Below are 12,184 nucleotides of genomic sequence, written 5' to 3' on the forward strand. Positions count from 1 at the left end.
TATGTTCTCGCATTTGCCTAAAATGCCCTCCTCATATTTCTTTCCCAAGGTAGTGTTACTTAGCCTTCAAGGTACACCTCTAGCACCAGTTCTTCTCTGAAGCCTCCCATTAACTAACCTGAAGCAAGTGACCCTGACTTTTGCTTCACTTACACACCTTTCTGTTACTACTTGTTACCATCTCATAATAACATTATCTTTTTGTATTGCTAGTTTTCTTAAGTTCTTCTAGAGTAGAGCCAGTTTTCTTTCTTATAAAAAGAACATAATAAGTGTTTGCAAAATGAAACTGAACTGAAAATGTGTATTCTATCCCTGAATACCTTAAAACATAGTAGGAAAGCTAGGCCAGTAAACTGGTAGAACATGTTTATTAACATACTATGTAAATTTTACTCTAGAAAACAAGACATATCAATAAAAGCAGATTAAATATATATGTATATAGGTATGTGGAAGTACGGTTAAAACGCATTCCATATTAAGAAAATTGTTCAAATATGATTGATTAAGCTGTGAGCATTAAAGTGGTAAATAAGATATTAGTATTAAAGATGAATTACTAATAACTGATTAACCCATTCATATTTATTCTAATTTTAGGAATTATCATTTAAGGATTATATTTTATGTAAATATCAATGTTTCTAAAAACTTAGCTGATAGTTTGCTTATGTTGGTGAAGGAGATCTATTTGGAACTGCAGAATTTTTGCCTGTAAAATTGTTTTATAATATATTCATAATATGTAATATTGTCATAATTTATTATATGTCATCTTATATATTCATAATATATAACCATAAATAATATGTAGCCATATATTTTCTTTTTTAAAAATTTTATTTTAAGTTCTAGGTTATATGTGCAGGATGTGCAGGTTTGTTACATAGGTAAACGTGCCTTGGTGGTTTGCTGCATCTATCAACTCATTACCTAAGTATTAAGCCTTTCATCCACTAGCTATTTATCCCAATGTGCTCCCTCCCCTCACCTCCCTGACAGGCCCCAGGGTGTGTTGTTCCCTTTCCTGTGTCCTTGAATTCTCATTGTTCAGCTCCCACTTATAAGTGAGAACGTGCAGTGTTTGGTTTTCTATTCCTGTGTCAGTTTGCTGAGGATAATAGCTCCCAGCTCCATCTATGTCCCTGCAAATTACATGATCTCATTCCTTTTTATGGCTGCATAGCATTCCATGGTATATGTGCAATATTTTCTTTATCTGGTGTGTAATTGATGGACATTTGGGTTGATTCCATGTCTTTGCTATTGTGAATACTGCTCCAGTGGACATATGTGTGCTTGTGTCTTTATAATAGAATGATTCCTTTGAGTGTATACCCAGTAATGGGATTGCTGGGTCAAATGGTGTTTCTGGTTCTAGATCTTTGAGAAATCTCCACACTCTCTTCCACAATGGTTGAACTAATTTACATACCATCAACAGTGTAAAAGGGTTTCTATTTCTTCACAGCCTTGCCAACATCTGCTGTTTCTTGACTTTTTAATAGTCACCATTCTGACTGGTGTGAGAGGGTATCTCACTGTGGTTTTGATTTGAATTTCTCTAATGATCAGTGATGTTGAGCTCTTTTTCATGTTTGTTGGCCACATAAATGTCTTATTTTGAGAAGAGTCCGTTCATGTCTTTTGCCTATTTTTTAATGGGATTTTTTTTTCTTGTAAATCTGTTAATTTCCTTGTAGATTCTGGATATTAGGCCTTTATCAGATGGATTTATTAGATTTTAAAATTTTTCTCCCATTCTGCAGGTTGCCTGTTCACCCTGATGATAGTTTCTTTTGCTGTGCAGAAGCTCTGTAATTTAATAAAATCCCATTTGTTAAGTTTTGCTTTTGCTGCAATTGCTTTTGATGTTTTTGTCATGAAATCTTTTCCTGTGTCCAAGTCCTGAATAGTACTTCCTAGATTTTTTTCTAGGGTTTTTATAGTTTTTAGTTTTACTTTTAAATCTTTAATCTATCTTGAGTTTTTTTAATAAGGTGTAAGTTTCAGTTTTCTGCATATGGCTATATTTAGTCACATATTTTCTTGTCTGCATATAAAAGTCAAGGCAATCACAACCCAAATAGTTGATTTTTTCTTCTTTTTGGCTAAGATATTTAATATGCACAACTTTCCATGACAATACATATATGTAGAAATGTTCCATAAGTCTATTCTTAAGGAGAGGTAGTCAATAAATACCTACCAAATGAAGCCAAGAGCTCTTTTTATATATGATAAGTGACATTTATATACTAAATATGTAAACACTGTATCTTAATTCCAAAGAACAATTGACTTTTGAACATTAATAATTAATTTTAAATTACTATGTAAATCGGGTCTAAACTTATAAAACATTCAGTGCACGTTAACCCTCATCTAGTGACCTTTCACAATTAATTTAGTATTTTTTCTTTCATTTTATGAGGAGTTCCTTTTGATAAAATGAAAATTTCAGTACAGTGTTAATGCTTCTCTTGTTAAATTCATGAATTAAGTGCAGTGGTTCCAAATGCTTCAATTCTGTAAGGATGCAAAGTTATTTAGGAGTATTTTAATAGAATTCTAAATAAATGCTTACTAAATATTATACATCCTAATTCAACAATATTTCACTAGAAAATGTCGCCTCCAGGTCCTTTCCACTGAGAAATTGAATGTGGCAGCAGAAGAAAATTAAATTTTCATTTTCTAAGAGACACTCTTCAATTATGAAATAGTTTGGCTCTCTTGCTCATATTAATGTGTATACTAATCCAGGCACAGGAAATTATCATGTATCAATTTTTCCAGGAGTTATATTAATTCTCCTTGTACGTGGCTGATGCATAGATAGGGAGGATAAATAGCAAAATAACTCTGGATTCCCCTTTTAGCAGGCTGGGCTGTTTTCAAATACTTATATATTATATTAATCAATGTGAAACTCTCCACCTTCTCCATTTTACAGCATTAGGATCCACTAAATGTTTAATGATGGTAATGATTTATGTGATACATTTTTAGCAAAGGTAACCATGTTTTTAGTAGCTATATTCTATGTTTACTAAAGTGTCCGTTTTAATAGTTTACATAGTTTTATCACAGAGAGATATTATTCTGAAAATGCAGCTTGTATTTCTATAATTTGACCACATTCTTGTCCTGCTGGACAGGTACTTTTACTTTCTATTTTGCTAGAATTTATACAAACAGCTTTAAAATGCTGTCCTCGAAAACCCAAATACTGCGTTTTCTAACTTGTAAGTGTGAGCTAAACATCGAGTACTGGTGGACATACAGATGGCAAGATAGACGCTGGAGATGACTAGTGGAGGGAGGAAGGAAAGGGGGCAAGGGTCAAAAAACTATTGGGGGCCAGGTGCGGTGGCTCAAGCCTGTAATCCCAGCACTTTGGGAGGCCGAGGCGGGTGGATCACGAGGTCAAGAGATCGAGACCATCCTGGTCAACATGGTGAAACCCCATCTCTACGAAAAATACAAAAAATTAGCTGGGCATGGTGGTGCATGCCTGTAATCCCAGCTGCTCAGGAGGCTGAGGCAGGAGAATTGCCTGAACCCAGAAGGCGGAGGTTGCGGTGAGCCGAGATCGCGCCATTGCACTCCAGCCTGGGTAACATGAGTGAAGCTCTGTCTCAAAAAAAAAAAAAAAAAAAAAAAAACACTATTGGGTGCTGTTCTCACCATCTGGGTGGCAGGGTCATTTGTATCCCAAACTTCAACAATAAGCAATATACCCACATAACAAACCTACACATGTATGCCTTGAATCTATAATAAAAGCTGAAATAATTAAAAATAATAATAATAAAATTAAATAAATAGCTGTCTTTGAGAGGTAAAGGGAGGTTATTTGCAGGGGAGGGTCATGTAGAAGAAGCAATTGCTTTTGCATTTTAGCAGTTTTTCCCCCCTCACAGTAAGTTCTACAGAAATTAGATGCTGAATTGAAATTGTATTTTTATCCAAAATGTAAGAATCATTTCAAGAAAAGATAAGATTGCTATACCCATTACCAAATCCAGTGAAATATCACAAGAGTTATACATAGTTGTACATCTCTAAGATTTAACTAAGATGGCCAGATCCTTCCATTTATCCATGGTAGCAAAAATAGTTTGTTTCATGTATAAAATATTTATGTAAAATATCCAAAAAGCACTTAAATATAAAATCTGGTACAGAGTAAGCATTATGTAATTATTACCTATTATGAATATTATTGCTATTTGTTTAGTGTAAATTTTAAGTTCTGGTTTTACATTGTGTTACTCTTATAGGTAGCTTTATTTATAACTCTAAATTGAATTTTTTAAACCTGATTCTCTTGAATTTTATCCTCGTCAGTGTATATGCTTCCTTTTAAGTCTTTACTGATATAGCTTAGATATAAAAAGATTTTTCTAAAGTTAACATCAAATTTTAATACTTGGAATCAGATGTACCTTGCTCTATGTAGTATCTGTCTACTCTGGCTTTTGTAGTTTCAGATTTGTCATTGTGATCAGAGTGTTGGAAATCAAAGGATGTGAAGTGGTTCTCTATTTTGTAACAGAAACTATCCTGATATTTTGACATAATTGCCTATTAATAAAGCACTTTAGTTTCATGTTTGTAAAAGAAAACCAATACATAAGTCATGTGATTTTTTTTTTTTTTTTTTTTTTAAGATGAATCTCACTCTTGTTGCCCAGGCTGGAGTGCAATGGCACGATCTTGGCTCACTGCAGCCTCCACCTCACAGGTTCAAAAGCCATTCTCCTGCCTCAGCCTCCCAAGTAGCTGGGATTACAGGCATGTGCCCCCATGCCCAGCTTTTTGTATTTTTAGTAGCGATGGGGTTTTTCCATATTGGCCAGGCTGGTCTCGAACTCCTGAACTCAGGTGATCCACCTGCCTCGGCCTCCCAAAGTGCTGGGATTACAGGCATGAACCACTATGCCCGACCCTGATTTTGTTTTTTAACATGTGTGCTTTTCATTAGATTTTTCTACAAAGGGGATGATGGGATTTTTAATTGTTTATACATGTTATAATCTCCTACCTAGGATATATTTGTTATTTTCTAACACTTGCTCTGCAGGTCTTCAAATCTCTACCCTCCATATGCCTCTTCAACTTATTCAGGTAGAAAGTTCCAAATGCAGAAATTACATTGTATGCCTAATTAAAACAGGCATCTCCTTTGGCTTTATAAAAGCAGTGTCATGGCTTTTAATTTTTATATTTCATGAAATGTAAAATCTACTTTTAATGTTTTATTTTCAAAAGTTGTTATTGAAATTATAGTGATTAGTGGTGGGGAGATTTGCTGTCAGAAAGACCTCTGTTCATATCCTTATTCTACCACCTATTATCTGTGTGATTAGAGAAACTTCCTTGTTGCTTAGCTCCTTTAAGTTTCAGTTTATCCTTCTGCAACCAGGAGATAATGACACTTATCTCACACGGTTGTTTGAGAGCCTCATAGAAATGATTAGATAAGATATTATCGGTAAAAGGATTTTCATAGTGCCTGAAACATAGTAAGCTCTCAATATATGGGAGATGATATTTATATTAATATTAGTCTAAGAAATAACAAACAAATAATTGCTATTTTTCAACAGCTTGATTTTAAAAAGTCAAGAAATGGACAAGTGGAGATTATTTACTCCCTATCTTCAACTTTGAACAAAGTCTTACAAACATCTAGATTTTATTTCACTTCAACTTTTGTGGTTTGTTCTTATGCTAGATATTGCAAATATTAGAATAAATAAGACAGATTTGACTAATTTACAGTTAAGGTGGCAGGGATTAATATAGCTACTTAATCAAATTGCACCAATTACTACTAGAATGCAAACTTACAACATCTTAACATCTATAGTAATGTGACATGTTATACATAACTGCAATATAATAAATGGCATTCATGGTATCTACTCCTCATTGCATGCCCATCCTAAGATCTAATACCATGCTAGCACCATCCTAAGAGCTAACCTTATTTAATCATTCCATTGATACTATAAAACGAGTATTATTATTGCCATTTTTACCTGTGCCAAAACTGAACCTCAGAAAATAAGAAACTTGCTGAAGTTCACTTGGATCAGTCACTCATGATCACCTGACTAGCTAGTGTTTTATCACTAATGTCTGTAGTCCTAGCTACTCGGGAGGCTGAGGCTGGAAGATTGCTTGAGATCAGAATTTCGAGATCAGCCTCAGCAACAAAGCGAGACCCACACCTATAGAAACAAATTAAAAATAAAAAGTAATAACCGGGTACTGTGGTGTGCACCTGTAGTTCCAGGTACATGGGAGGCGGAGGTGGAAGAATTGCTTGAGCCTGGGAGTTTGAGGCTGCAGTGAGGCATATCATGCCATTGCACTACAGCCTGGGGGACAAAGTGAAACCCTGTCTCACACACACACACGTGTTACTTGATGCAGATATGTTTGGTCAATATCTTGCACAAGAAAGTTCGGTGATACAATTCATTCGTTTGGGGGAGAGTCCATATTAGGACCAATCTGGCTTGCTGTGGAAACTATTTTTTAATTTAATATTGTTTATGACCACTATACTTAGTTTCATTTTGTTTTAAGATAATGTTTCGTTTCTTTTTTCAAAAGTTACACACACTTATGTATAATAATTCATAAGGTCAATTAAAACAAAAATAAAAATTCATGATTTTTTTGTTTAAAAAAAACTCTGAAGTGTTTACTTTACACTCCTACCAACAGTGTAAAAGCGTTCCTATTTCTCCACAGCCTCACCAGCACCTGTTGTTTAATAATCGCCATTCTAACTGGCTTGAGATGGCATCTCCTTGTGGTTTTGATTTGCATTTCTGTAATGACCAGTGATAATAAGCTTTTTTTCATAGGTGTGTTGGTTGCATAAACGTCTTCTTTTGAGAAATGTCTGTTCATATCCTTTGCCCACTTTTTGATGGGATCGTTTGTGTTTTTCTAAATTTGTTTAAGTTCCTTGTAGGTTCTGGGTATTAGCCCTTTGTCAGATGGATAGGTTGCAAAATTTTTCTCCCAAATTATATAGGTTGCCTGTTCACTCTGATGATAGTTTCTTTTGCTGTGCAGAAGCCCTTTAGTTTAATTAGAATCCATTTGTCAATTTTGGCTTTTGTTGCAATTGCTTTTGATATTTTAGTCATGAAGTCTTTGTCCATGTTCTGAATGGTATTGCCTAGGTTTTCTTCTAAGGTTTTTATGGTTTTATGTTTTACATTTAAGTTTTTATTCCATCTTGAGTTAATTTTTGTTTAAGGTGTAAGAAAGAGGTCTAGTTTCGGTTTTCTGCATATGGCTAGCCAATTTTCCCAGCATCATTTATTAAATAGGGAATCCCTTCTTTATTGTCAGATTGTCAAAGATCAGATGATTGTAGATGTGTGGTGTTATGTCTGAGGTCTCTGTTCTGTTCCATTATATCTGTTTTAGAGTTCCATGCTGCTTTCTAGAACTTGAAATACCATTTGACCCAGCAATTCCATGACTAGGTATATACCCAAATGGTTATAAACCATTCTATTATAAAGACACATGCACATGTATGTTTATTGCAGCACTATTTACAATAGCAAAGACTTGGAACCAACTCAAATGCCCATCAATGATAGACTGGATAAAAGAAATGTGGCATATATATACAATGGGATACTATGAAGCCCTAAAAAAGAATGAATTCATGTCCTTTGTGGGGACATGGATGAAGCTGAAAACCATCATCCTCAGCAAACTAACACAGGAACAGAAAACTAAACACCTCATGTTCTCACTAATAAGTGGGAGTTGAACAATGAGAACACCTGGACACAGGGAGGGGAACATCACACATTGGGGCCTCTCTGGGGGCAAGTGGGGGCAAGGGGAGGGAGAGCATTAGAACAAATACCTAAAGCATGCGGGGCTTAAAACCTAGATGATTCGTTGATAGGTGAAGCAAACCACCATGGCCCATGTATACCTATGTAACAAGCCTTCATCTTCTGCACACCTATCCCAGAACTTAAAATAAAAAAAATCTTCAGTGTAAAAGCACATAGTTTTTAAGATATAATATTTAACTCACTATCCATTGAGTAATAGTTTTTTTGTGTTGATACCATGGGAAGAGGCTTATGTTTTAGAGATGACTATAGCCATGAAAATACATTTTTTAATGTAGTGGGTTTTATGTTCGCTTTCTCTGACTTGTAGGGAGCTGAAATGCTAAATGTATTCATTGTAAAACAGAATTTGGCTCTAATTTAACCTTGTCCATGGTATTGATGCGGGTAGGAGTCACAGATTGGTGGAGGGTAAGGAATATAAATTGACCAGGATACTAAGAAGAGAATGAAATAGCCAAGGTAAATGTGTGATTAGTCATCTCCAGCTTAAAAACAATAATAAATATACAACTACTAGGTCAAAGGATTTTGAAAGCTACTCAAGTTTTACTCAGTACTATGATACTAAGTAATCATATGGTAATGATACTTGATCTCAAAACTCATTTATTGTACCATATATTAAAATTTTGTGTCTGTATCATGTATTTTCCTACTTATGAGTTTAAATTCTATATTGTTACATCATCCTTTGATGCCGTCTCTTTTCCATGTTCAATCAGATACTAGTTGCAGTTCAAAAGCCAGTTTTAGTATAATTTACTCTCCATAAAGCAGACTTCAAAATCCGCATATATAACATTTTATTCTTGTCCCAGGTAACAATATGCTGTAACTAAATATTTTTCTCCCCATGTATTTTCCAGGTTCACAGTGGAACAGGAAATTGATTTAAAAGATGTTTTGAAGGCTCTTGGAATAACTGAAATTTTTATCAAAGATGCAAATTTGACAGGCCTGTCTGGTAAGAAATAAACACAAATTTTTAAAAATGTTATTCCATAAGAGGTTTTTTTTAAATAACGATGATGTTAAATCCTCTATTTAGTATGGAGTTCTGAGGTAAAATGTAGTTACCACTTGCCAAAGAAATCTAGCATGAAATATATTTAACCTCTACAGGCAAAACTATAAATATAGTCATAATATTAAGTTTATATTATCTGGTTCATGTCTTATCTTTGATAACAGATTATATTCTCTGGGAGACTTGTCTTATACAACTTTGGATTCCTCATCCCATCTGACATAATGCCTTTAGAGTAGATAATCAATACATATTTTGTTTGACTATGTCAATATGTCCCATTGTAGTAAATCATGTAAGAAAGAAAGAAGATAAATGAGTGCCTGCTGTGGAGCTAGACCAAAGGTCTTTTTAAAAAATAAAGAATACCCAGTGAGATGGTATAAATATGTTCTAATCCTTTGATTGAAAAAAAAAAAAAACAGTGGGCTGGCATGGTGGCTCATGCCTGTAATCCCAATCCCAGCACTTTAAGAGGCTTAGGTGAGTGGATCACCTGAGGTCAGGAGTTTAAGGCCAGCCTGGTCAACATGGTGAAACTCCGTCTCTACTAAAAATACAAAAAACTAGCCATGCATGCTGGCAGGTGCCTGTTATCCCAGCAACTCAGGATGCTGAGGCAGAAGAATCACTTGGACCCAGGAGGCAGAGGTTGCAGTGATCCGAGATTGCACCATTGCACTCCAACCTGGGTAACAACAGTGAAACTCTGTCTCAAAAATAAAAATAAAAAATAAATAAACAGTTGTTTTAAAGAAGTAACTTCAAAGTATACCTGGCACATTGGAGTCTCTAGTAATTTATTTTAAATATTGCAAGAAAAAAAATCCAATTGAATTATTTGATTCAAATACCCTAATTTTTTCAGAGTAAAAAAAAATCACAAAATATTAATAATGTTAAAGCATTTATAATTTGTAAAATACTTTTGGAAGTATTTTTAAGTAGTTAACCCCATGAAATTTGCCATCAGAAAAAGGCAACAATGAGTTTAAGGCTGAGTAAATAAGTTATATAATGATGATTTTTATCATTTCCTTAGAAGAGAAAATAAAATACAATCTGTTTTCTGATGAGATAGATATATATTAAGATAAAAGAAACTCAACATGTAAGGCCTCTTTATATGCAAATTATTTAATCCAAATTTCCAAATAGCTCTGAGAATGATAGAAGATTCCTTAGCAGTTCACCTGCTAAAGGAGAGAATTTAGTTTTCTTATCCTGAAGCAGCAGCCTATAGAAAATCAAGCTGACCGAACCATAGCTTCTACATGTGGAATGTGAGGGTCCATAGATTGAATTCAGGGAAGCTGATGCCCTCCAACCCTTGAAATTGTATACAAATATGTACACATAATGTATGTGCACATATACATGTAGGTGTGGGAGAGAGAAAGTTCTTTCAAGAAATTCTCAAGGAGTCTGTGATCAAGAAAGCGTTTTCCTCCCAGATTTAGGATTGAGCGTGTTGTTTTCTAAACAGCACTCAGCTTCTAGCAATGAGTTGATACTAATGTATTTGGTACAACTTCTAGCCCTTGCTCAGAGAGCTTACAGCCTTAAACACTAATAGAGCTTTTCTAAATGTCTACTATAGAAATGTTCCTGTCCACATAAGAGAAATGAGCTTTCCCTGACTAAATGTTTTCATGGCTTATATCCAAGCTCCTAGGGCTCTGCACTCTTCAATGGGGTTATCAAGAATGTAGGACTGGTAGAGATTCAAAAAATAATGTGGTATCTGCAACTGAGTCAGAAACATATTCATGGCTGAAGATTTGCATAGTTTAACATTGTGATTCTCTCTTCTTTAGGAACTGAACTGTCTTACCACACTGGCCAAATTCCAACTGGATAATTACATTCTGCTTTCTTAACGTGGCTCTATTTTCAGTTTGATTAGTGATTCCTCACTGTCTCACCCAAACATCTAAGCAGTTATTTCAAACAAATAGAATATCTGCTGCCTCTCAGTCCTGAGGGAGTAGCAGTGCAGTGGCAAATCAATCGTTGTGGTCAGTGTAGCTTATAATTTCTAACATATTTGGAAGGTTTATAAGGTAATATGTAATTGCCTTTACTATACACAGACACAGACACAATAGACCATAAAAGTCACTTATGAATACAGATAGTTTGGAGATTTGAAATAACACTAGAATCTTCCAGAGAATTAATATACTCTATATGCTAAGTATCTGTTTGTTTGATCAAAAGCTCCATGAGAATCGAATCCTTCTCTCTGTCCTACTCACAGTTGCATTCCTGGTACCTTGTAAAGAACTAACATATAGTTGGCACACAGCAACTGTTCACTGAAGGGTAAAAAGGATGAGGAGAAGACAAGAGGTTCCTTTGGACCCACATTACATATGGTCTAAGGACCACTTGTCCCCTTAAACATATATAAGAAATCCAGGATTTGCCGTTCTCAAATAAGGCCCCATTTAGGTTTTCAGGATCACTTGATGAAAGATCTAAAGCAAACTTCCCAGTCTTTCAGCGGGAATTCTTTGATTATTACATTATTAGTTTTGCTGGAGTCTTGACAACTCCTGCTTGCCATCCACCCTAACCAATATATCCTTACATTCCCCATAGCATGCACACACACATTAATTTATGAATCATTCATTCAAAAACTATTGTTATAATTATAAAACTTGCCTCCTTATTTCCTCTAAATTATGTAACATTTATCTCTTCATCATTTATTTGAGCACCATATGCCCTGCTTTGTAAAGTTGGTATCATTTTCTTTTTTTTCTTTTTATTTTTAAAATTAATTTATTTAACTTTAGGTGCATACTATATCTGACATTTCTCCCCATGTTATCCCTACCCACCCTCCCCTCCCTCCCCATCCACCGCTGTCTCTCCTCTTCCCCCCCAACTGCCCAGTGTGTGATGCTTCTCTCCCTGAGTCCACCTGTTCTCGTTCAACACCCACCTATGAGTGAGAACATGCAGTGTTTGGCTTTCTGTTCTCGTGTCTTTGCTGAGAATGATGGTTTCCAGATTCATCCAAGTCCCTACAAAGGACACAAACTCATCGTTTTTTATGGCTGCATAGTATTCCATGGTGTATATGTACCACATTTTCTTTGTCCAGTCTATCATTCATGGGCATTTGGGTTGGTTCCAGGTTTTTGCTATTATACACAGGGCTGCAATGAACATACGTGTGCATGTGACTTCATAGTAGAACGATTTATAGTTCTTTGGGTATATGCCCAGT

At 35.1% G+C, this 12,184-nt stretch overlaps 1 protein-coding gene across 4 annotated transcripts in view; it reads left to right on the forward strand.

Annotated features, from left to right (window-relative positions):
- SERPINI1 (serpin family I member 1) overlaps window positions 1–12,184 on the forward strand; it is an 81,067-nt gene that overhangs the window by 58,261 nt on the left and 10,622 nt on the right. For all 4 annotated transcript variants that reach the window (XM_017503284.2, XM_017503283.2, XM_017503285.2 and 1 more), the window contains exon 6: window positions 8,783–8,880. In XM_017503284.2, coding sequence (XP_017358773.1) covers window positions 8,783–8,880 — 98 coding nt within the window. The remainder of the gene's footprint in view (window positions 1–8,782; window positions 8,881–12,184) is intronic.

The sequence above is a fragment of the Cebus imitator genome, unplaced genomic scaffold (genome assembly GCF_001604975.1).
Source record: "Cebus imitator isolate Cc_AM_T3 unplaced genomic scaffold, Cebus_imitator-1.0 Scaffold308, whole genome shotgun sequence".
Lineage (NCBI taxonomy): Eukaryota > Metazoa > Chordata > Mammalia > Primates > Cebidae > Cebus > Cebus imitator.